The sequence below is a fragment of the Harpia harpyja genome, chromosome 9 (assembly GCF_026419915.1).
Source record: "Harpia harpyja isolate bHarHar1 chromosome 9, bHarHar1 primary haplotype, whole genome shotgun sequence".
Lineage (NCBI taxonomy): Eukaryota > Metazoa > Chordata > Aves > Accipitriformes > Accipitridae > Harpia > Harpia harpyja.
In genome coordinates this window covers 27,168,737-27,189,433 of record NC_068948.1, presented here as the reverse complement: position 1 = coordinate 27,189,433, position 20,697 = coordinate 27,168,737, and the positions used below count along the sequence as shown (strand labels likewise).

Below are 20,697 nucleotides of genomic sequence, written 5' to 3'. Positions count from 1 at the left end.
AAGACAGGTGCTCTGAATTGATGGTATGCAGCACTGATCTGCAAAACCCACTGCACAGGTACATGCAAGCATTGCTAGAAAAGTCAGAGAAAAAAGCTTGAGACACATTGTTAAGCTTCCAATGATCCTAGCTTCACCTGGATGACCTGACCAGAGACCAACAGATCTACTTCAACTATGGAAGGGAAAATAACATTGCTCAAAAATGAATGAAGGGGAGGTTTAATGACCACCTGTGATTTAGCCCGGAACATATCTGAATATGAACAGCTTTTATTCCAGACTAAGGAGCTGCCAGCAACTAAACTTCAAGAGTTTAAAAACAGAATCAGGAACCCCTGGGAGCATATCACACACACTGAAGGCAAGAAGGGCTATCAAAGGCTCTCTTCAAGCAGAGACCTGACTGAACAGATAGAGAAGCTGCTTGCATCTCCAAACACAGCAGGAGCGCTTCCTTCAGACAGTGCCTGGAAAGCAGAAGCTTTCCCTTCATGCCCATTCTGTAGGCTTAGCAAAAATGAGCATGCAAAACTAACAATGATACTAAAAAAGCCGAACCCTGCCCCAATCTGCAAGAACAGAAGTTCTCCCTTGATTCAGAGAGGGACTGAAGCCCATTTCAGAAGAAACTGATACACAGGCATTAAAAGCAGGTGATAACAGCATCCATTCTCCCCTGAAGGACACACCAGGCAGAGAACAAAAAGCCACGAGACATGCCAAAGAGCAAGTCAGAAGGTAAAGCCAAGAGTTTCTGTTCAATCCAAATCACAAGGACCAGCAGAGGCACGTGACTCATCTACGAAACCACTGCTGCCTCCTCCATGGCATGTGGTGTGGATCAAAGGCAAACCTTCCCAAACCGCCATTCCACCAGAGGAGCAGAGCAAGAATCTTGTGTGGAGTCAGGCCAGTTTATGGAAAAATTAAATCATGCAGTTGCAGGAAATGAGAGGACCAGACTCAATGCCCTGGGAGATCCCTTCCTGTCTTGGGCTGCTATGACAAGCTCTACTACACATGTACTTTAGAAACAGCAATGTTTACTTATTCATCATAGCTCCTAGAATTGGGAGCCTGGCTTGGGCTATGCCCGTAGTTTGCAGAGGATGGGTTTTGCGATCCTCTCATAGCTGTGTGTGTACAAACAGGACAACAGCCTGCCAGCAGACACATGGAGGAGAGGTGTTTGGCGAGTACCTACATCTTCATTCCAGTCCTCTGTGCCCCATTCTTCTGTTGCAGCCCTCCACGCACCTACAAGATAACAACAGGTAGAGAAGTTAAGCGTGCATCAAAGCTCTACCTCCAAGAGCCAGGGAAGCACTGGGGAGCTTTGCAAGCAGCCAAGAGGATTTCTATTTGCCAACCAGACAAGTTAAAGCAGTTGACCCCAACCCACAATTCAAGGGCAAGGTACCATGATGGGATCACCTCAGCCTTGCTTGGGCAGGATAGGCTGAAAGAGAGGGACCACTGGGCTGGCAGCTATGGCAATGCACACCCCCCAACACCGAACAGGGAAGCTGAGCTTGGCAAGGAAGCCCTGGCATCGTCCCCAGCCTCCTTGTGCTACTTTCCTCATTTCCCCTTGTATTGCAGTAGCTGCAAGTTTCTGCGCCCATGAGCAGTTAGTGTTACCCCAGCAGCTTGGACAGAGCACCTCCTTCGGGGGCTTCCCACCAGCTCTTGTGCAGGACCTTACCACCCAGTTAAACCATAAGTTTCTATAAAACCCAGGGACAACTGAACCATTCATATGGTTTGTCCTCCTCTCACAGCACCCCCCGCCCTCACCAAATGGTGAAACCTCACTGCACCAGGACCCCCTGTGCATAGGCAAATGGGAATCAGAATGAAAAATTTAAGGGACTAAGCAATTCTTGCATTTTCTATGACCAATTTCAGAGATATGCTCAAAGTGAGTAGCTTAAAACATCAGGGAGAAAAGCACAAGATTTCAGCCACAATCCAGCACAGCACAATTTGTATGAGAGCAAAATTACTGGAAAAAGAAGTTTTGGCTGGCCACATCTTCAACTTGTTCCATTCATCACAGTTTAGCCTCAGTACTTTGAATATTACGTGGTGACTTCATTAGACAACTTAAAATTTGGTGTGGGGGGAAAGCAGGAGCTTTTTACATCCCAAAAAACTCAGAACATAAAACCAGCCCTGTTTTGTACAGCTTGTTTTCAGCCCATGCAAACCAGGTGAACAAAACCCGACAGCCAGAGTTAACCTTGGAGACATTTACAAGGACGGAACAAGTTGGCATCAGCCCTTTTACAAGCTGAAAGCCTTTTACAGCATAAAAACACAGCACATGGGGAATGAGAACACTGTAGATTATTCTGCAGGACACAATCAGGCTCGCTGAGATTTTGAGGGGAAGAATAGAGCAGATCTTCCCATACACAATTCAATTATGAGGCCAAAATATCTAAACAACTGCTTGTCTAGAAGTGGGGGATTTAGTGCATGAAACAAGTATATTATCCATTAATTATTCTTTTTTCATTGTTATTTTGGTGGGTCTTTTGTTTTGCCTGACAAGTTGAGCCAATTCAAGAAGCCTTCCTGGATTATTATTATTGGTTTTTTTAATATTCATGTTAGAAATACAGATATTAAAACAACATAACTTCCCCGAGTACCAGGAGTCTCAAGGCACACTACCCCTTCCTCCCCAGGCAGAAGCATCAGGAGGAGTTCAATAAATTCAATGCAAAACACATCTGGGGTTTAAAAACCCAGATTCCATCATTCCTTAGATTTTTTGGTGCCCTCACAGCAGTAGCAGGAAGGCTCCTTTCCAGATTTTCATAGATCATAAAGATCCTACCAGCTCAACCCTTACTCAAGAGATGAAGTGGGAGCTGGAGGTGCTTGGGTGAGTTGGGCAGTTGGCAGGGGAGAACAGGAAGCCAGGTGAGTTGCCCCAAGAAGAGTTTGTATATGTAGGAGCACTGCACAGGGCTCTGTTAGTCTTGCTCACTTGGGGGAAATGAGAAGAAAAGCAAAGCAGCACAAAAAGCAGAAGGAAATCCTGCAGATGAAGAGCAGCCATTGATGGGGCTTTCCTGGCAAGTCTACTTCTTGAGTAAGGAACACCTATTCAGCACGGCTTTGTGCTCCTTACACATGAAGGGACAAACAGAAAAGCAAAGACCTGTAATGTACAGCCAAGCATTTGCCAGAAATGCTCCAGAAAGCTTCCTAACCAGCACAGTGTGTTTAGTTTTTTTAAAAGAAAACGAGTGTATCGCTCTCCATCAAGCTCTTCCAAAGGGGAGAGCTGCAATGCAAGTAATGCCCTGAGACTTCTATCACCATTTCAGAAGTGTTGTCTTCTGAATGGCAATCCCTCCTCTCTCCTTTAAGAAAGCCCTTCAAAGAGCCACTGGTCTTTAGCTCCTCAAACCAGGAAAAGGGGAAAAAATAAAAGTCAATAGGCATTTGCAAATATGAATGTGCTGAAGAAAAAAATCCCATTGTGTCTTCAAGATTATTTTTTTTTACCTCCCCAATACACTATCTTTTAATTTTAAACCGGGAGATGAGCAACCAGCTTGCTCCTCCCACAGCTCATCAGGTAGTCTGCCACTATCTCAATGACTGGATACATGTTCCATGCACCAGCCTGGAAGGGTGACAGACCCAAATCCCCCCACTCTGCACCTCAAAGGAATGTAAATCCAAACAAAGCCAAAGTGTGGCAAAAACACAATGGCAGCACTGGAGCAGACAGCCTTGTGCTGCCTGCAAGAGTTAAAGATTAACCCAGAGATGAGAACCAGGAGATGCTCCAAAGCAACAGAAGCACTCCAAGTACGTCTGCTTCTGGGCCCCTGCAAAAGAGGCTCTACAGCCTCAACACTCCTCCTCCTGTCCTAACCTTCAAGAGCAAAGTGGCAAGTTCCTCCAGAAGGGCCCTTCGCCTCGACTTCCAGACCTCAGGTTAGATGAAGACATTAGTCAAACACAATTTTGGCCTCGTTATGGACACCAGTGGGATTCAGTAGGTATAAGACAAACTGGATCATCTCATGGGTGTCTCTTGGCTTCATAAGGCATAAAGGTGTAAGAGCAGGAAATAATGTGGCCAGGCACTGAGCAGCTTTGCCATCAAGCATCCCGGTCATCTCAAAATCCACCGTCATCTTCAACTGCAGGGCAGGTCTACTCAGGTGAAGAAGAAGAACAGCCAGGCAGCAAGAGCATGCCAAAGCAGCCATCAAGCACATCGAGAGGTAACCGTAAGCAGAGGCAAAGCACTGAGATAGTTTAGCAAGACTAATTCCCCTTGCAGCAGTGTTTTGACCCTAAGCAGAAACATAGCGGGGAGGCCAGTGAAGTAATCACTGCAGAACCGAACTGCCATGCCAGGGAAATGGCACAGGGACAACAGCAAGTCACAGCTTTCTGGATGCGAGACAAGCAGAATACAACTAAGCTGCCTCGCAGTTCCTGCCCTCGGGTGGGATACTCCGTCATCAGTGCTGTGGACACAGAGCTGCTCTAGGTGCTGAGAAGCAGTGGCTGAAGTTAAAATTTACATAATCCACAAGAATTTGGGTTAACCTCTCCCAATTTACATTCAAGGTGTCAGCATTAGTAAAAGCACAGTCAGAAGAAGTGTAAAATATTCATTAAAATTAACAAATTAAGAGAGAGAAGAATGACATATCCACAGATATTTCAGTTTGTTTGTTTTTTTTTAAAAGCTATAAAGTAAAGGTATCCGGGGTAGTTAATGCACCTGGATGTATCGTACCAGGAGCAGTGTCAAATTTTCGGGGATAATTTGAGCCCTCACCCCCAATGAAATCAAGTCCTGAAACAAAAAAAAAAAAAAAAAAAAAAAAAAAAGAAAAGAAAGACAACCAGTGAAATTTTGACTTAAAGTAGTGAAGGCAAGTTTCACTGCCCCCATGTACACCAGTCACATTGTACCTGTGGATATTGTTAATTTAAAGAGACACCTGCAGCTACTAAAATGGAAACAAAACGACCACACACGAAACAGGTGAACAGCATAGTTGCATGATAAACTTTACAGCTGTGTTGTAGTACTAGAGCAGATTTGAGTTGTTCCATCAGAAAAATCTTGAATTCCTCCCAACCACACCCTAAACCACTTTGTTCCACAATTCCACAAAACACCAACACAGGAAAAAAAAAAACCCACACAAGCCTGTTCAGACTAGACAGTTAAGCTTCCAGCATACAGAGCTCATCCACTCCCATCCCTTTTTCCTCCAGAGGCAAGCGTACCCATTGCCATCAACACATGCCTACACTACTCTCTCCAGTATTTAAAACTCCATTTCTCAGTCAGCAAGATGATGATCAATCTGCTAGTGTTTTACAAAGCCATGCTTATTTTTCCCCTTTCAAAACAGCTGTTTTCTAGAAAAAACAAACAAAAAACCCCAAACAAAAACACACCAGAACACAAACCAACCAAATAACCCCTGCACTAACAACGCATAGTAAAAGGTATCACAGTTTACAGTACTTTATTTCTCTCTTACCAAAGCTACCAGTTTTTCAGCAAATACAAGAAATATGGAAGTGGCCTAAAGCAACATTAATACTGTTGTGAATGCTTCTTATAACCAAGATGCGGTATTTACTTGAATGCTCAAAAATCAGGGAAAAATGGTTTGACTTCACAGTGGTGCAAGATTGCTCCACAAAAAAACGCCCCACAACCACTCTTAAAAACCCCACACAAATAGACTACTTACGATTAAGGATTGTCCCTTGTGACTCTGTCCAGTTATCACACTGCAAAATCTGAGTTCACTTGTGTCTTACAATAGTGTGCATACTTGAAACAAAAAAAAAAGTACCATTTTTCCAATGCAAGAGAACATGCAAGGGCAGATCGGCATTCACGAACTGCCCAGTGAAGAAACGTTTGCTTCAACAAGGAAGCAATGAAGACTTCTTCTCAATGAGCTTTCTGTAACAAGGTCTCATTCTACAGCAGTTTGAGCAAGATGACCATGAAAGACAGAATGCTCCCCATACCAAGAGCAAGACATCTGAACTCCAAGTGATACTCTCTGGAGGATGCACCAAATATTGGGAGAACTTGCATGTGCTTAACACGTTACAGTTTATAAAAAAGACTCTTCCAAAGAGGCAGCATGGTTTCTACTGGAAAACAAGTGGAGGCAACTGTTCCCGTGCCTCTGTTGGGCAACAGCACACACAAGCTCAGACCAGAACAATCATCCAGCTCCCAGTTTCCAACGTGGTCACCCTAACTGATGCAAAGGCACCTCCAGGTGCAAAGAAACAGGGTCACTGAAATCCATCTCTGAGCCAACAACCCATTCCTCCATCCCTGAGCCAAAAAGCTACCCAGAACCTCCTCGGTGCAACTGCATGGACACAAAATCCACTTACCCTCTAAATAGAAAACAGCAAATGCGCATGAAGACCACTTACTTGTGCCATCATCCGGCTCAAAGCTGCCAGTGTTGTTCCATGTGTTGTTGTTGCTATTCCCGTAGTTCTCATCTGTGCCGGCTGGCTCAGCATAGTCAGCTGGGTTGAAAGTTCTGTAAGAAATATAAGGATGGAAATTTTTACTCCCTCTCCCTAGGCATTTTCAAAGCAACTGGTTTTATTCAGACCATAACACATCTCAAAGAGTCTCAAAAGACAGTTCTCAGCAGAGGTATGCTTGAGCTACACCAGCCATTCCAGATTTAAGTTAGCATGATGCAGTTTTGGCTTTATTAACAAAAAAAGGAAAATCAGAACAAAAATGACACAAACAGTACTATTTGTGCACAAAGACTTTTATTTTTGCAGTGGTTTGCACCAGTGAAACTTACCCCATGCCTTGGGCAGAAAATCTTCCCCCTCGCCTTCCAGAGCCACCTATCAAATATACACACACACACTGCTGAGCATCTCTCTTGGCTCTGCATCACCAGGAAAAGAAACATTTGAACAACATATGGAGTTCTGATGCCCAGAATATGAAAGTGGTGAGGATCTTCCTGAGTTGATGGGACTTCCAGCAGCGTCTTTATATGTATGGGAATGACCTCAGCTGGCTGGCAGTATAATCAATGATGCATGATTCCAGGCTCAGATGAGGTCTCCAGCTGGCACAAACCATAAGTACCAGACCCCAGGTTCTGATTTCTGCAGTGTATGTCCTCAGCAACAATTCCCGAGCAGCACAAATTTTGTGGAAAAATGAATTTCTGCCACTGAGTATTTAAAAACTAAGCCAAGCGTTTGCACAGCAATGGTGCTCAGAGACCCATGTGCAAGAACGAGGAGGATCCGCATTCTGTTGCTAACAAGCAATTGGCCCACCTGCCAAACAGTCATCTTAGTTTCTTTTTAACTTCCCACCTCTAAAGCCCTATTTTTTTCCAACTTCACGGATGGGATGTAAGAATGAGATACTGTTTCTAGCATGCTTAAGATAGGGAAGCAACATGTCGGCACTAAGTGTAAGCATAAGAACAGAAAAATCAAGTGCTTAATTTTCAGTTTGGCAATTCCTCCCATAAAAGAGGCTTTCAAACCTCATGGAGGAGATAGATACGCTGATGTAATTTTTCTCCTCCCACCCCCTCTGACCTCAAACCCCATGTGTACCTCGGCCTCGGCCACGTCCCCGCCTCCCTCTTTCTGTGCCTCTTCCAGAAGATCCTCCACTCTTACCACCATCTAGTCCATTCTCCTGGCCCCGAACTGAAAGACAGAACAATGCAAAGACAATTTCAAGATTCATCCTGCTTTAGGGAGGATACAAGAACAGACCTCAAACACCAAAGCACAGTGGCTGTGTGGGAGACCACACCATCAAACACTCCCATAACTTCCTTTTATTTAAGCTGATGGTATTGAGGGTATCACTCAAGGAACCATCTCAGACAGGGGAGCATCAGATCACCACACACGCAAGGATGTTTTTTCTCAAAGATGCGTCTGCCCAAGAAGCTTTACTGACAGCTTTTATGCAGCACAAAGTGCCTCGGCATGCACCATTACAGTTACGGGTGTTATTAAAGGGCAGGTCCATACACTCTCTTCCACGGCTGGCACCTCGCCCCCGCCTCGGTGGCCCGCCACGTCGTCTGCTGAAATCCCGATCCCTCTCCCGGTTTTCTTTGCTTTCTTCACTGGGTTCTGCCTGGCCACTCTCCTTCTGTCCTGAGACACCCTTCTTCTTCCCAACCATTTCCCAGGAATGCTGAAGATTTGCAGAGGGGAAAAAAGTTAGTCATAATTTGATTGATGCAAGATGCAAATACACACATATTGAAACATGCTAGAGAGAATATAGCAATGGTCTCCAGAAAAATGGTTTCCAGCCCAAATTTTTTTTTTTTTTTTTTTAAGAAGAGTCTATCAGCCTACACACAGTACAGCTTCTTCCTTCAAGGAAAGCCTTCTTACAGCTGACTGGCATGCAGTTTGAGGTAACAGGAGATGAGTTATCTATTTCTGCAAAGATCTACTAAACCTCTTGAGTAAGTATTATGCCCGCTCTACTTAAGTTCAAAGCGTGGATAAATTTACCCTGTTTAGGGGGAAAAAAACCCCTCCCATTTCATATAGGTCACTGTTTTGGGGAGCTCTCAGAATAACCCAGGTAAATGTTCCAAAGTGTCTGCAGTCAAGATTTTGGGGTAAGTTACTCTCTCAGATGCAGTGATTTAACAAAAACTCTTCCCTAAATAGCAGCTCATAAGGAGAAGAGTAACACAGAATTTATCCAACAGGCAAGTTCAAGTCATCCCAAGCTCAACTAAAAACTTAAGCACGCCTCTAGCTTATTGCTGTGGGCCTGCATTGGTGTACTTTATGACAGTCTGTAGTGGTTTCATACTCTGATGCTGCACACTGTTCAAACAATTAAAAATAGTCACAAGTCATTGACAAACACCTGAAAACATAACTGGCAGACAAGTAAACAGCTGGTTTCAGATGGCAACGTGCAGGGGCAGTGACAAAAAAAACAGAGGCACAAACTGCCTTCAAACCCAAGGCTTCTGAAGTCTCTCTCCATAGGTATCTGGCTCAGAAGGAAATTTAGGAAAACATTTGCTTTGAATACTGTAATTTTAAGCCAAGTCTAACCCAATGCTAAGATCACGCCAGCTCCTTTACTGTTTGAAATACAGTACATTATGAGTAACTAGCTCAGCAGGTGAGCTGTCTTCATCAGCATGGGAGTACCTGAGCAATTAGCAAGTCTATCAGAAAATCCCCTTTACAGGATTGCTGCACAAGCTGAATCCAGGCCAGAAGCAGCTCCAAGACCTTTGACCAATTACATTGCAGATGCTGCCTGTGCTCAGTGATGCAGGTACCAGCTCACAGGGCCCCCATGGCACTGCAGGCTGGAGAAGTGGCAGGCACTCGAGGGCTTTGCTCTGCCAACTCTGTTTCTGCCTCTACAAATCTTCTGCAGTAGCCGTGCCTTGCCCTGCATATCTTACACTGCTGGGCGTTTCAGCTGCTCAAATAAAGGAGGTACTGCTACATAACGCAGTTTGCTGCACACTATCCTGGATGCTATTTTCATGAGCAATGTGTTTATCTAGGAAATGCAATTGTGATTACAGGGGTTTGTCGTTTAACTAGAAGCCACCAGTTACAAGGGATGTGGAGGCAAATACAGTCACAGCAGAGCTTTGCCTCAGCAATGCACATTCCTATCATCCCCTTTCTAAAAGGATTTTCCAACAGCTATTTTGTTCAGTTGTCAATGGAAAGGGCTCTCTAATGGCAAGGAAGAACGCTTATGTGCGCTGTACTGAACTTGGCTGGTGCCAAAGCTAGCAAAGCACCTGACACTGGGGAGCAGCTACGTTACACAGAATATAGTCTGAGGTGTCCAGCTCATCCATCTACGCTCAGGGCTAATAATGAGAAAAAAAAAGAACTAATACATAATATTCTGAAGTGACATTTGGAGCCTCAACTCTACAAAGAGTTGAGTCAGCTTCAGCCAGACCAGGGCGCTGGGAAGATATGTTTGGTCAGTGGCAGTTTGGAAGGACCTGATATTTGTAGGCTATTTACTGGGCTGTACAGAACTTGCGTCTCTGCTGTCTGTCACAAAATGAATGACATCCCGCACACGAGGTGGAAGGTCCACCTAAGCAAGTGCTCACTTGTTCTCAGAGCTGACTTCAGCTTGCCTGAGACAGGCACCTGCACAAGTAACAGGAGTTGAGCCTAAGTCCACAGAAAACAAACAGCAAAAAGACCCTCAAAAATCTGACACGGGCAGCAGCACACAAGCCAGTCAGCGCATCGCTGAGAAGCGAGTATTTAGGGCCAGAAACCCTGCATTACTCTAACAGAAAGAAACCACAGCTGACACATACCTGCCTTTCAACACAGGTCACTCAGCCCTCATGGGAAAAGATAAGGTACTTTACACTCACAGCAGTGTGAAAGTTTATACAGATGCCACTGTACTGTTGTCAAAGTGCTTGGAATTCAAAGGAATAGGAAGTAAATGCTTTATTGCATTTTCCCCTCTATTCCTTTGGGCCTGCTGGCCACACTCGCATTCTGTGCAAGCCTACAGAGAGCACTGTTAAGAAGCCAGGACACAATCACACTCTATATGCTACTTGTGGAACTAGTCAGTCATTTTGGCTCTCGTTAGCTAGACATTACTGTATGTCTTGTCTCCAAATATGCAGTTACACTGAACTAGGCCTCACCAGAGTTACAGGACCCAATCCTACCGTGTCCGGATTGCCCTCCAGCAGCACGTTGATGGCTCTGTTAACATCTCCATTGCAGTCATGCAGAGCAATCACACACTCATCCTGGTTCTTGCCTGTGATGTCGATCAGCTATAGAGAAGACAACACCACGGTCAGCGTGTTCCAAACCAAGAAGGCACCAAAATCTCTATGGATCTCTTAGGAGGCAAGCAAGTCGAATCCCAAACCAGAAATCCTACAAAGTAGTATCAGGATTTGGGAGTCTCCCCAGCCTTCTCAGCTTAATTATGACTCCTCAACCAGAAGTAACTGAGGCTGGGAATTTCTGAGCTACTGTTGTTTCATCACAACCCAACCTTTAACCTCCTTTTCTCAGGATAACACTGTTCCCTGCGTTCTGGGGAACAAGCCAGTCCAAGGAAATTCAGGGAGCAGCCGGCCACGTCCCTCCCCCCACCCCACCCAGCATTCAAGGTACTCTCAACATCAATCTTGTCTTCCTGTCAGGGTTCACCCTCACTTTCTGCACTCACTTGTTTCACCTTCTCCTCAAAGTCAGCGTCGTTGTGGTCCGAAATCATCTGTGCAAGTCGAATCTGTTCCGCAGTAGCCTAAAGAAATTGAATGTAGAGAGAGCACGCAGTTAGAGTGGCACATTTCCAACAAACGTTCCTCCAAAGGCCATACCGCTTCCCTGAGATCTCTGGAAAGGAATCAATATGATGAAGAGGAGGCGCAAACAAGGGTCAGAAAGAGGAAAGCTTCAGAGAGAAAGTCGGATGGAAGAGGAGTAAGTGAGGGGAGTCTGGAAGAAAGGGACATATTGCTGGATGGCCTCATGGCACCAGGTGAGCAACAATCACCTAAACTATGTCCACTTTGAGGCAGACCTTACCACCACCAGAACCCACTGCAGGTGGCTTCTCAGCCACTTGCATTCATTAAAGTGAACGGGGAATGGTCAGATGGAAGTAAAACCAAATCTCAGCCCCCGCTCCTGCTTGGAGACACCAATGCGGAAACCCCACCATCAGTGGCCGCCCAATTAACCTGGCTCTGCAAGCAGCACCCTGCAGCACACAGGAAGTTCATTAGGCCAAGCCCAGCTGTTAGCACTGGGCCAGGCAGGAGTGCCAGGTCTCCACCTCCAAGCTAACTGGTTTCCATGGACGCTGCCCTTACCTGCGGCCGCTGCTTGTGCTGTGTCTGGCTCTGTGTCTGTGTCTGCTCCCAGTTCCCCCGGGCTCGGTTAGTGCCCACCGATGTCATCATTTACAGTATATACAAATAACAGTATTTACAAGGTAGAACTCTGTGGTGGGTCAGGGGAGAAGAGAGAACAGACTGTTAGAAACCAAAACCAAAAGGCAGCGACAAGACTGAACGATTGCATGGGCAAGGCAGCCAGCAAAGCCGTTGCAGGCCCCCACCCTCCCCACTGCTTCCCCCAAAGCCATGGCAGGCCAGTCTACCATTTCCACATGCTCCCAAGACTTGTACTTCTTGAGGTTTCTCCACCACTACCACAGCGGAATGCTCCAAATGAAACATCACCTGCATCCAGGTGGGAGCAATCAGGACCCAGGAGCAGAAGTACTTTGGGTAAAGGGTTTAACGACTTGCTGCTAAAACACAAGTGTGTGAGCAGGCAAGGATTTGCCATGACCAGGGCTGTAAGAGGCTACAGCGATCAACTGGAACAAGGAATGCTTGAAAAAAGCTCTAAAGAAGCTTCACTTGGAGAGCAGAACATCTCAGAGCCTCAGACACATCAGCTACTTCCCCTTCTCCCTTCTTGCCTTCAAAGCAGGGCAGGGGAAGCAAAAATGCTCCACTAATAAGTGGTGCTACAGGTTTATGGGTATTGTTTTAAAAAAATACCGCCCTTGAATAACTGCCCATTTTTCCTTGCTTCAATTATTCCCCAGAACTGGAAACATTAAGTTGTCTTCAACTGAGTATTCTGGATTAAAAAACTACCAAAAAAGTGAACTAGATGTCAACAAGGAATAACAGCCAGTAACATTGTTAGGTAACTTCTTAAAGCAAAACCCAGCAAGAGCTCAGGCCATGGAGTGTCCAAAGGAATTGGAGTTTTATAACCTCACACTGGTCTTCAGGGGAAGAGTCCAACCCAGATGGTTAGAATATGATCAGCACTAAGGAGTTTTACCCTCTTTATCGTCTCCCAGGCACAAGCGATGCCAGACATATCCCACGGCACTTGGCAGGACTTGCTACTTCCAAGCCCCTAAAATCTCAATAATTGCAAACTTCACATTTTTTTATTTCATTAACAAGACTGCAACACCCTCCTCCAAAGCAGCAGGGTCTGCTCCAGGTGCCAGTGCTGCAAGCAGACGGTTGGGACAGGGGAAGGAGCCACATACAGAACATAAGAGCAGGGAGGAAACCCAAGCAAGAAAATCCGACCTGCAGGACATGATCTGAAATGTTGCTAGTGAACACCAATGTGGCAGCACAGAGCAAGACCTGGCGTGCAAAGCAGGGAAAGCTCAGAAGCAGTGTTAGCAAACAGCCCGGTAACAACTGGGGAGTCTCTTGTTAAAGTCGGCAAGCGGAGTGCTCAGCTGGGGTGGGAGATCTTTCCCCAAGAGCACGGAGATCCTAACGTCACCTCCACACCGTGGCTCAATGCACATGCCACCACACCTGCTCCCATCAGCATCTAGCCTTCCTTTGTAGGCAAGTTTTTAAGTGCAATTGCTCCCGCAGCTTCCCACAAAACCTCACAAGTTTGCCCTTTGGGGCTACCCATGCCTCGCGGCAACTTAAAACCACAGTTTTCCAGATATACAGTGCCAAGGTTTCTTATCAGGAAACAATCCCAAGCTACCTGTCTGGTCACCAGGACCCCCCAAGTTGCGTGTGACACTGAGCAGATTTAAGGGAGAGCACCAAGCCTGGGCTTCACCCAAGGCAGAGCAGACAAAGCCTCCTGGGCTACGCAGCCATCCCTCCCATGCTCCATGCAGGCTTCTTCCCCACAGTATTTATTTTCACTCTCCACCACTACATCTCTTCCAGTTCTAAGTGTTTCACGCACAAACAAGTTGTCACATTAAACCAATTTGGCAGCAGAACTGCAGGCCCAGAGGGAAGCAATCCTGCGCGTTTGCAGTAACTTAATCTGCAATTTCAATAGGATACAGTTCCAGCAGTCTGCTGCCCCAAACCTTTGTGCAGTGGCTGGGCATTGTTCAACAGCTGCCACGCTCCGCTCTGCCCAGCTGCATTTCTGCCACGATTAAATCATGATTATTTTTTCTTTAACATGCAAAAAACCCACAAGAAAAACATCTATTATAGAAATATCAGCCAGGCCCTGACCCTGCTGAGACCATTGGGTAAGCGGGTGTCCCCATGCAACACCCCATGCGCTACATTGAGGGAAGATGACTTGGCTGCTGCTAATTTACTCCTCAGTCGTGTAACTTCAGTACAGCTCACAGGCAACATTTAACTGCAAATCTTGGTTATCCTGACACTTGAACTGGCCCCGCACAGAAGTGATGATAATATGAGTTTACCAGTTCAAAACAATCTTCATCAAAAGCATTTTATGTGTTTGGTTTTTTTTAAAAGAGCAAACCCATATATATTCACCATGAGGGATGCAATAAAAAAGGGCGACTCCAGCCAAAGCAAATCGGTGGCTGATCCACACCAGAGAAACAGCATTAAACCGGACCAGCGCTTACATTTCAGAACAACAGGAAAGTGATGCATTCATACAAGATTTAGAGAAAAGAAACAGCTTCACAGCTACAGGTTACAACATCTTTTCTTCAAAGAAGCTGCAAGTAAATGTGACACTCTGCATCTACCCCTTTTTCTTTTCAGGCTACACTGCTACTCGCCTTCCATATCTAGAAAGGAGAAAACCTCAGATACACGAAATGCGAAGTGCGGAGTCTCCAGAAAAAGAGATGATACAAAAACATAACAAACTGTTCATTTTATTAAAAATTTCAGGTAAGTTACAGTTTTAGAACAAGGATCTGTCGGTCACATCCGCTATCCCCAGCTATGCCAGACCTGCTGGCTGATGCTGGGCAAGTCCCGGCACATCCCAGCCTCAGTTTCCCTTGTCCGTCAATACAGAAAATTGGCATTTCCATCCCCCTCCAACACAGCTTAATTAACACGTGCAAAAGACTCTGAAGCTCCAAAGTAAAGGGCCACAGAGGGCAAAGCATTTGGAAAGGTCTTCCTGCAATGTGGGGCAGAACAAGCACCCGAAGGAGCACGACATGGGGGGCTGGTTTATCAGAGTTATGAGTTTTCCTCTGGGGCGAACCCATCACGGCTGCAAACCGAATAACTCCTGTGCGCACAGAGTACGAGATTTTGGGGCGATGCCCCCGCATACACTATCAGAGGCCCCAGTTCGGCATCGACGTGCAGTGCTTTATCGGGAAGAGCACCCCAAACCGGCATGGAGGCAAACGCCGTGCACGGCACCTCGAGCGGGCCACACGCTCACGGGCCGGGGCTGCTCCAGGGCCACCGAACCGGCATCGCCCGGGAGCTTCAGGCGGGCGGCGGAGGCCCGCCCCGCACCGAGGGGCTGCCGCCGGCAAAGGCACCCGGGGCGCTGCCGAAGAAAAGGTGCCGGAGGCGGGCCCGGTCGCACGCGAACAGCCCCGAGAGCACGGCGGTAGCGGGGCAGCGCGGCCCCCATTGTTACCGCCGGCAGCGGCGGGGCCGGGCGGGCCCCGGGAACACGCTAGGGCCGGAACCGCCCGGTCCCGCGGCCCAGCAGGCCCGGCGGCCCAACCCACAGCACACAATGGGGGCGAACAGCCGGAGGGAACCGGAGCGGGGCGGAGAGCACCCGCGGCGCTAGGCAGGAGCCCCCACGGCGGCGCGGCGCCAGGCCGAGCCCGCACCCGGGAGGCGGGCAAGCGCGGGCCGCTTCCGCCCTCATGGCCGCGGCCGCCATTCCTGTCCCTCCTCCTCCTCCGCCAGCCTCCAGCTCCGTCCGCCCGCCCTCACCTGCGGCGGCCGCGCGCTACGCCAGTCCCCGGCTGCGGCCCGGCCCACTAGGCCGCGCGGGGCCCGGCGGCGGGGCGCGGCGGCCGCCCCCGGAGCGGCACGACGGGACCGAGAGGACGGTAGCGGGGCCGGGAGGGCCGAGGGGCGCGCGATAGTGGCGGGGGGGGGGAAGCGGGATTTAAAGAGGCCGCGCGCAGTTACCGGAGCCGCCGCCGCCTCCGCGCAGCCAACTTTACCTGGGTCTCACCACACTGACAACTACCAGCGGCGCCCGCCCCCATCACGTGAAGAGGGCGCGGAGGCAGGGCCAGCCCGGCTTCACCCACGTGACGAGCGCGGGTGGTGGGGAGGGGTGCTCTCCTGGCGGCCCGCGCGTGTGACGCGAGCGCCGCGTTACGTGAAGAGTGCCTTCGCTCTCTGTCACGTGGCGGGGGCGCGGAGCGGCTTCGGCGGCCGCCATGTTGTGCGCCCCCGGGCCGGGCAGGGGATGGCGGGGGCCGGCAGCAACTGGCTCTCCGGGGTCAACGTGGTGCTGGTGATGGCCTACGGCAGCCTGGTGAGCCGGGCGGGCGCGGGGCGGCCCGGGGGGACGGGCCTGACGTGTCCGTGGGGCCCGGGCCCCCGTGGAACAGGGCCCGGGGTGTCTGTGGGGCTCCCGTGGGGCCGGGGCCCCTGTGAGGCCGATCCTGGGGTGTCCGTGGGGCCTCTGTGAGGCCGGGCCTGACGTGTCCGTAAAGCTCTAGTGGGACATGTCGGTGGGGAACTGCCGTCGAGCTGGACTCGGGGCCTTCACGGGGCTGGGCCGGAGTGCCCGTGGGGTCCTGGCATCTGTGGGGCAGGGAGAGGACGTGAGTAGGAGCCTCTGTGGAGGCTGGGCTGTTTGTGGGGCCGCCCCGGGTGTTCATGGGGCTCCTGATGGGCTGCACAGGGACCCCTGTACTTGCCGGTTTAGAGAGGATCTGTGGGGCCCTGTGGTTGCTTGGCCTGGAGTGTCCACAGAGTTGGGAATAGGGTGTCAGTGGGGCTGAGCCCAGGCTGGCTGTGAGACCCCCCGGGGTGCAGCTCAACGTGCTTGACCCCCGTCCCTGCTGTGGTCCAGGTCTTTGTGCTGCTGTTCATCTTTGTGAAACGCCAGATCATGCGCTTCGCCATGAAGTCCCGCCGTGGCCCCCACGTGCCTGTCGGACAGCATGCGCCCAAGGTGGGTGCACGCAACCCTGTGGTGGGGATGTGCCCTCCCTCTCCTGTGCCCATGGACCCATCTGTGCCTGGAAGAGTAGGCAGGGTCTGCTTCAAAATCGGATGTTTACAGGAGCTGCCACCTTAGTGTGGTGATGGGTGGTTGGAGAGGGAGCAGGTTTATTTCAGAGGGGCCCCAGGACTTGACTGTTATCATGCTTGTGATCCCACAAACAAAGTGAGTGCTCTGTAAACAGGTTTTTTTTTCCCCGCTGTGCAGGATTTAAAGGAAGAAATCGACATTAGACTGTCGAGGGTGCAAGACATCAAGTACGAGCCCCGGCTGTTAGCTGAGGACGACAGCAGGCTTCTGCAGCTGGAGACACAAGGTACCCTCTCTTGCTGCATGTCAGTCGGAGACCACCGGAATCACCATCCAGTGCTTGTCCTGCTACAGCAGGTCATTCCCCTGGGGCCAAGTTGTGTCTCTGGCCTCTCTTGTTGACTGTCCCATTGCAATGTCGTGTTTGGCGAGCCGACGTGAGAAGGTGTCTCTGCACTCTGCTCCTATCTGCTTTCCCCACCTCCCTCCTGCTGCCAAGTTTTGCAGAGCTTTCAGTTTGGGTTTTCTCTTTGCCAGGATGCTATAATTACCTGTACAGGATGAAGGCGCTGGATGCGATCAGAACATCTGGTAAGGGCGCTCAGGGCAGGAGTGGGAGGGGTAGAGTGGAGATAGACCATGTGTGGAGGAAATAAGGGTGTGGTGCATTGGCCAGCAGTCTCATGATAAGGCTCAAGGTCCTCATTTGGGAATAGCAGTCACTTATCCCATCCAAGGTTAGCAGCCTGAGGGTCGGCTTTACTCACGTGTTGGGAGCAGTCAGCAAATGGAGGCAGCAGATGTGGGAAGTTTAATTAGCCACCAACTTCTGACATTGTCTGTGTGTGAACACAAGTATTTTTACCTGCGCTTCAGCCGGTTATTTTGTGCCTTTTTATTTTCCAGAAATCCCATTTCATGCAGAGGGCCGGTACCCGAAGTCTTTAATAGGGAAGAACTTCTGTGCCTACCTGCTGGAACTGCGGAATTCCAGCACCTCATTCAAAGGCATCCGCAAAGCCTTGATTGACACCTTGCTGGATGGGTATGAGAGTGCCCGCTACGGCACTGGGGTAAGTGTTGGCACTGCATTGCCTGGCCTCCGCAGCAGCGCAGGGGGCTGTTGCTGCGCTCCAGTCTGATGGCTGGATTGAGGTCGTGCTGTAACCTTGTCTGGGTTATCCACGGTCTTTTCGGTTTGTGTCCAGGTCTTTGGGAAACCGGAATATCTGAAGTACCAGGATGCTCTGAACGAGCTGGCAAACTTGTAAGTGTTACTGCCTGGGTGTGTAGCCGGGGTGCGGTGGTAGCTTCTTGGGCTCCAGCAGCGCACCGTGGAGGTGTGAACAGAGATGGGTTTTGGGGCAAAACCCAGCCTCAGACATGGGCTGTTTATGCCTGTCCGTCCTTCCAGGTTTACTTACTCTTTACAGCCCATCTGTTAAAGCATTTTGGGGTTTGTTACTTGGTGACAGTCCACGTTCCTGCTTGCACTGGCCGCTTTGAGCCAGGGACCTCACGCGGGCTCCAGGCCTGGCACCCACAGAAGCACCAGCCTTGGTTTTCAAAACCACAGTGAGCGCCGTCGTCCTGAGGGCAGATCTGCCTCATGTCAGCCAGATGGATGCAATGGTCGAGCGGCTCCTCTGGGGAGGGCAGCAGCTGTGATGGTGCCTCTTCTCTCCCTGCAGGACCAAGGCCCGGGGAGGCAGCAGCCAGCAGCAGCACCAGTCAGCAGCGAAGGACCTCACCCTCTCCCCCGAAGTCTCCAACCCCGCCACCATCCAGGTCACCTACCTGCCTTCCAACCAGAAGAGCAAACGTGCCAAACACTTCCTGGAGCTGAAGAGCTTCAAGGACAACTACAACACGCTGGAGAGCACCCTGTGAGCTGTGCAGGGAGCACTGCTCCAGGGACCTGCCACGAGCAGAGCCCCTTGCTGGGTGCGGCTGGTGTCCTGGGCGGGTTTTGGCCACAGTTTGCCATGCAGGCAGTGTTGGGAGGAAGTAGCTGCGCTCTCGGGTCTCCCTTTTGCACACTGTTGGAGATCGTCGCTCGGTGGAGGCTCCGTCTCATTTGGCTGGTGGAGCTTGGCCCTTGCCAGGAGCCTGTTTCAAAGCAGCACGTCCGTCTGCTGAACCTGGAGGAGATTGGCCCATGCAGTCTTCTCTGCAGCAGGCCTGGGACACGCTTCAGGCTTGAGGCTTTGAATCCGGCAACAGAGCCCTGGCCCTGTGAATAAACTGATCAGCTTTAGTTTATTTATAAAAGACATGGATCCCAGCCAGCGCTCTCATCCACCTATCCTCTTTCCCTGTGATGGCCAGCAGGGGCTGATGCTGTTTGTCCGTCCTGCCTGTGTGGGTCTTGGGCTCTGAAGCTGCTCGACTTTCTTTCCAAAGGGTGAATGCTCTTCTCCCTGTGGCACCATCGCTGCCTGCTGCTCTCAGCCAGGCGTGCCCAGCCTCCCTGTGTGCCCAGGCCATGCACCAGGGTGCCTGGACGGAGTGTAAATAGTTTGGTGGCCAGTTCTCAGCCACTGTGGCTGAGGTGCCTCTTTGGGCTGCAGTTTCTATTCTTTCTCCTGCAACTGGGCGTTTGGGGACGTCTCGGGCAGACAAATACCAGCTTTGAACGTCCTGTCTGTCCTGCCAAGGGGGTGTTTCCTCCCACTCTCACCAGCGCCTTGTGTGCCAGCGGCTGCCAAGCCCCCGGGGGCAAAAGCTCGCACCCCCAACTTGACGTCTTGTGTCCTGCCAGGCCGATGGCAGTGCCCGCTGCTCACTAGTCACCGCAGTGTGTACCATGTGGGGCGGGGACCCCTGCACCTCGCCTGGGCCTCTGCACTCTTTTTAATTGCTGTTTAATAAAATGACAGTTAACCCCAAGCAGGATGCATGCTGTTGGCCTCTGACTGCAGGGAGCCCTTCCTTGCGAGATCCAGGGCTGTGTCTGTCCCTGTGCCGCTGCCATGGTAACGGGGATACTGTTAACGACATGGCTGGTGCAGGGGGTAGTTGTGGGGTCCCTGTGGAACTGGCCATGGCAGTGGCAAGCAGCCTGACCCCCTCGCTCCGGCAGGAGAAGGTGGGATGGGGCAGGGGCTGGGAAGGTGGCTGTTCTGGGGTTCCTGGGAGCAGTTGGGGACAGCATCCCCCTTGTGCGGGTTAAACCATGGACCCCCAAACGTGTTGCTTTGGTTGCAGGTCCTGGCAAAGGGGAGTGCCTGCAGAAGGCTGCTAGAGAGGTAGAGCCGGCAAAGGGAGCTCCAGGGTCTGAACCCCCTGTGCTGGGGGGCAGCAGGCGAGGGGGAGCCCTCGCATGGGGCGAGCTGGGGCTCAGCCCTATGGGTGGGCTGGGGCGGGGCGGCAGGCGCTGGTGTTCCCTCAGTGCCCTGTCCGGCCCACCCCGTGTCACCACAGCTGTGGGCAGGTGGCTGGGGGACACCCGCAGTGCTGGGAGAGGATCTGGGCCATGGCCTGCAGGGCACTGCAGCAGAGCATGGAGTCGGAGCTGCACCTCGCTGTCCAGGAGTAGACGATGGTGAGGCCACATATGGGTTGGGCACGGCCGGGTGCACCGAGCCCTGTGCTGCCAGGGTCGGGTGCCCTCCTCATCGTGTTCCAGTACCACATCCTGGGGGACAATGTCTCTCAGTGCTG

General features: G+C 50.3%; 2 protein-coding genes across 21 annotated transcripts in view; one reads left to right on the top strand and one right to left on the bottom strand.

Moving 5' to 3' along the window:
• The window catches only part of UBAP2L (ubiquitin associated protein 2 like), a 31,343-nt gene extending 15,265 nt beyond the window's left edge, over positions 1-16,078 (bottom strand). For 3 of the 17 annotated variants that reach the window (XM_052795899.1, XM_052795902.1, XM_052795907.1), the window contains exons 1-10: positions 15,989-16,078; positions 11,916-12,045; positions 11,267-11,344; positions 10,728-10,862; positions 8,068-8,236; positions 7,639-7,734; positions 6,858-6,903; positions 6,466-6,578; positions 4,766-4,840; positions 1,208-1,260 (exon numbers count right to left, since the gene is read on the bottom strand). In XM_052795899.1, the coding sequence (XP_052651859.1) occupies positions 1,208-1,260; positions 4,766-4,840; positions 6,466-6,578; positions 6,858-6,903; positions 7,639-7,734; positions 8,068-8,236; positions 10,728-10,862; positions 11,267-11,344; positions 11,916-12,005 (855 nt within the window). In that variant the 5' untranslated portion in view covers positions 12,006-12,045; positions 15,989-16,078. Of the gene's footprint in view, positions 1-1,207; positions 1,261-4,765; positions 4,841-6,465; positions 6,579-6,857; positions 6,904-7,638; positions 7,735-8,067; positions 8,237-10,727; positions 10,863-11,266; positions 11,345-11,915; positions 12,046-15,953 lie in introns of all 17 variants that reach the window. The other 14 variants (XM_052795903.1, XM_052795909.1, XM_052795904.1 and 11 more) reach the window with 10 other exon arrangements.
• Positions 16,079-16,152: 74 nt separating this feature from the next.
• On the top strand, positions 16,153-20,365 carry C9H1orf43 (chromosome 9 C1orf43 homolog). Of its 4 annotated transcripts, none has more exons than XM_052795920.1 (7): positions 16,153-16,308; positions 16,852-16,953; positions 17,212-17,320; positions 17,572-17,625; positions 17,941-18,107; positions 18,243-18,301; positions 20,242-20,365. In XM_052795920.1, the coding sequence occupies exons 1-7, from the start codon at positions 16,240-16,242 to the stop codon at positions 20,276-20,278; spliced, it is 597 nt and encodes a 198-aa protein (XP_052651880.1). In that variant the 5' UTR covers positions 16,153-16,239; the 3' UTR covers positions 20,279-20,365. The 4 variants fall into 4 exon arrangements, with proteins under 4 accessions (XP_052651880.1, XP_052651881.1, XP_052651879.1 ...); XM_052795921.1 differs by lacking the exon at positions 20,242-20,365 and adding an exon at positions 18,449-18,719; XM_052795918.1 differs by lacking the exon at positions 20,242-20,365 and adding an exon at positions 18,726-19,923 and having other exon boundaries at positions 16,155-16,308.
• Positions 20,366-20,697: the final 332 nt, after the last annotated feature.

Coding starts and splice junctions, on each gene's coding strand:
- C9H1orf43 (XM_052795918.1), top strand. CDS start 16,240: ATGGCGGGGGCCGGCAGCAACTGGCTCTCCGGGGTCAACGTGGTGCTG. Junction 17,321..17,571: donor TCTGCAGCTGGAGACACAAG/GTACCCTCTCTT, acceptor TCTCTTTGCCAG/GATGCTATAATTACCTGTAC. Junction 18,302..18,725: donor CTGAACGAGCTGGCAAACTT/GTAAGTGTTACT, acceptor CTCTCCCTGCAG/GACCAAGGCCCGGGGAGGCA.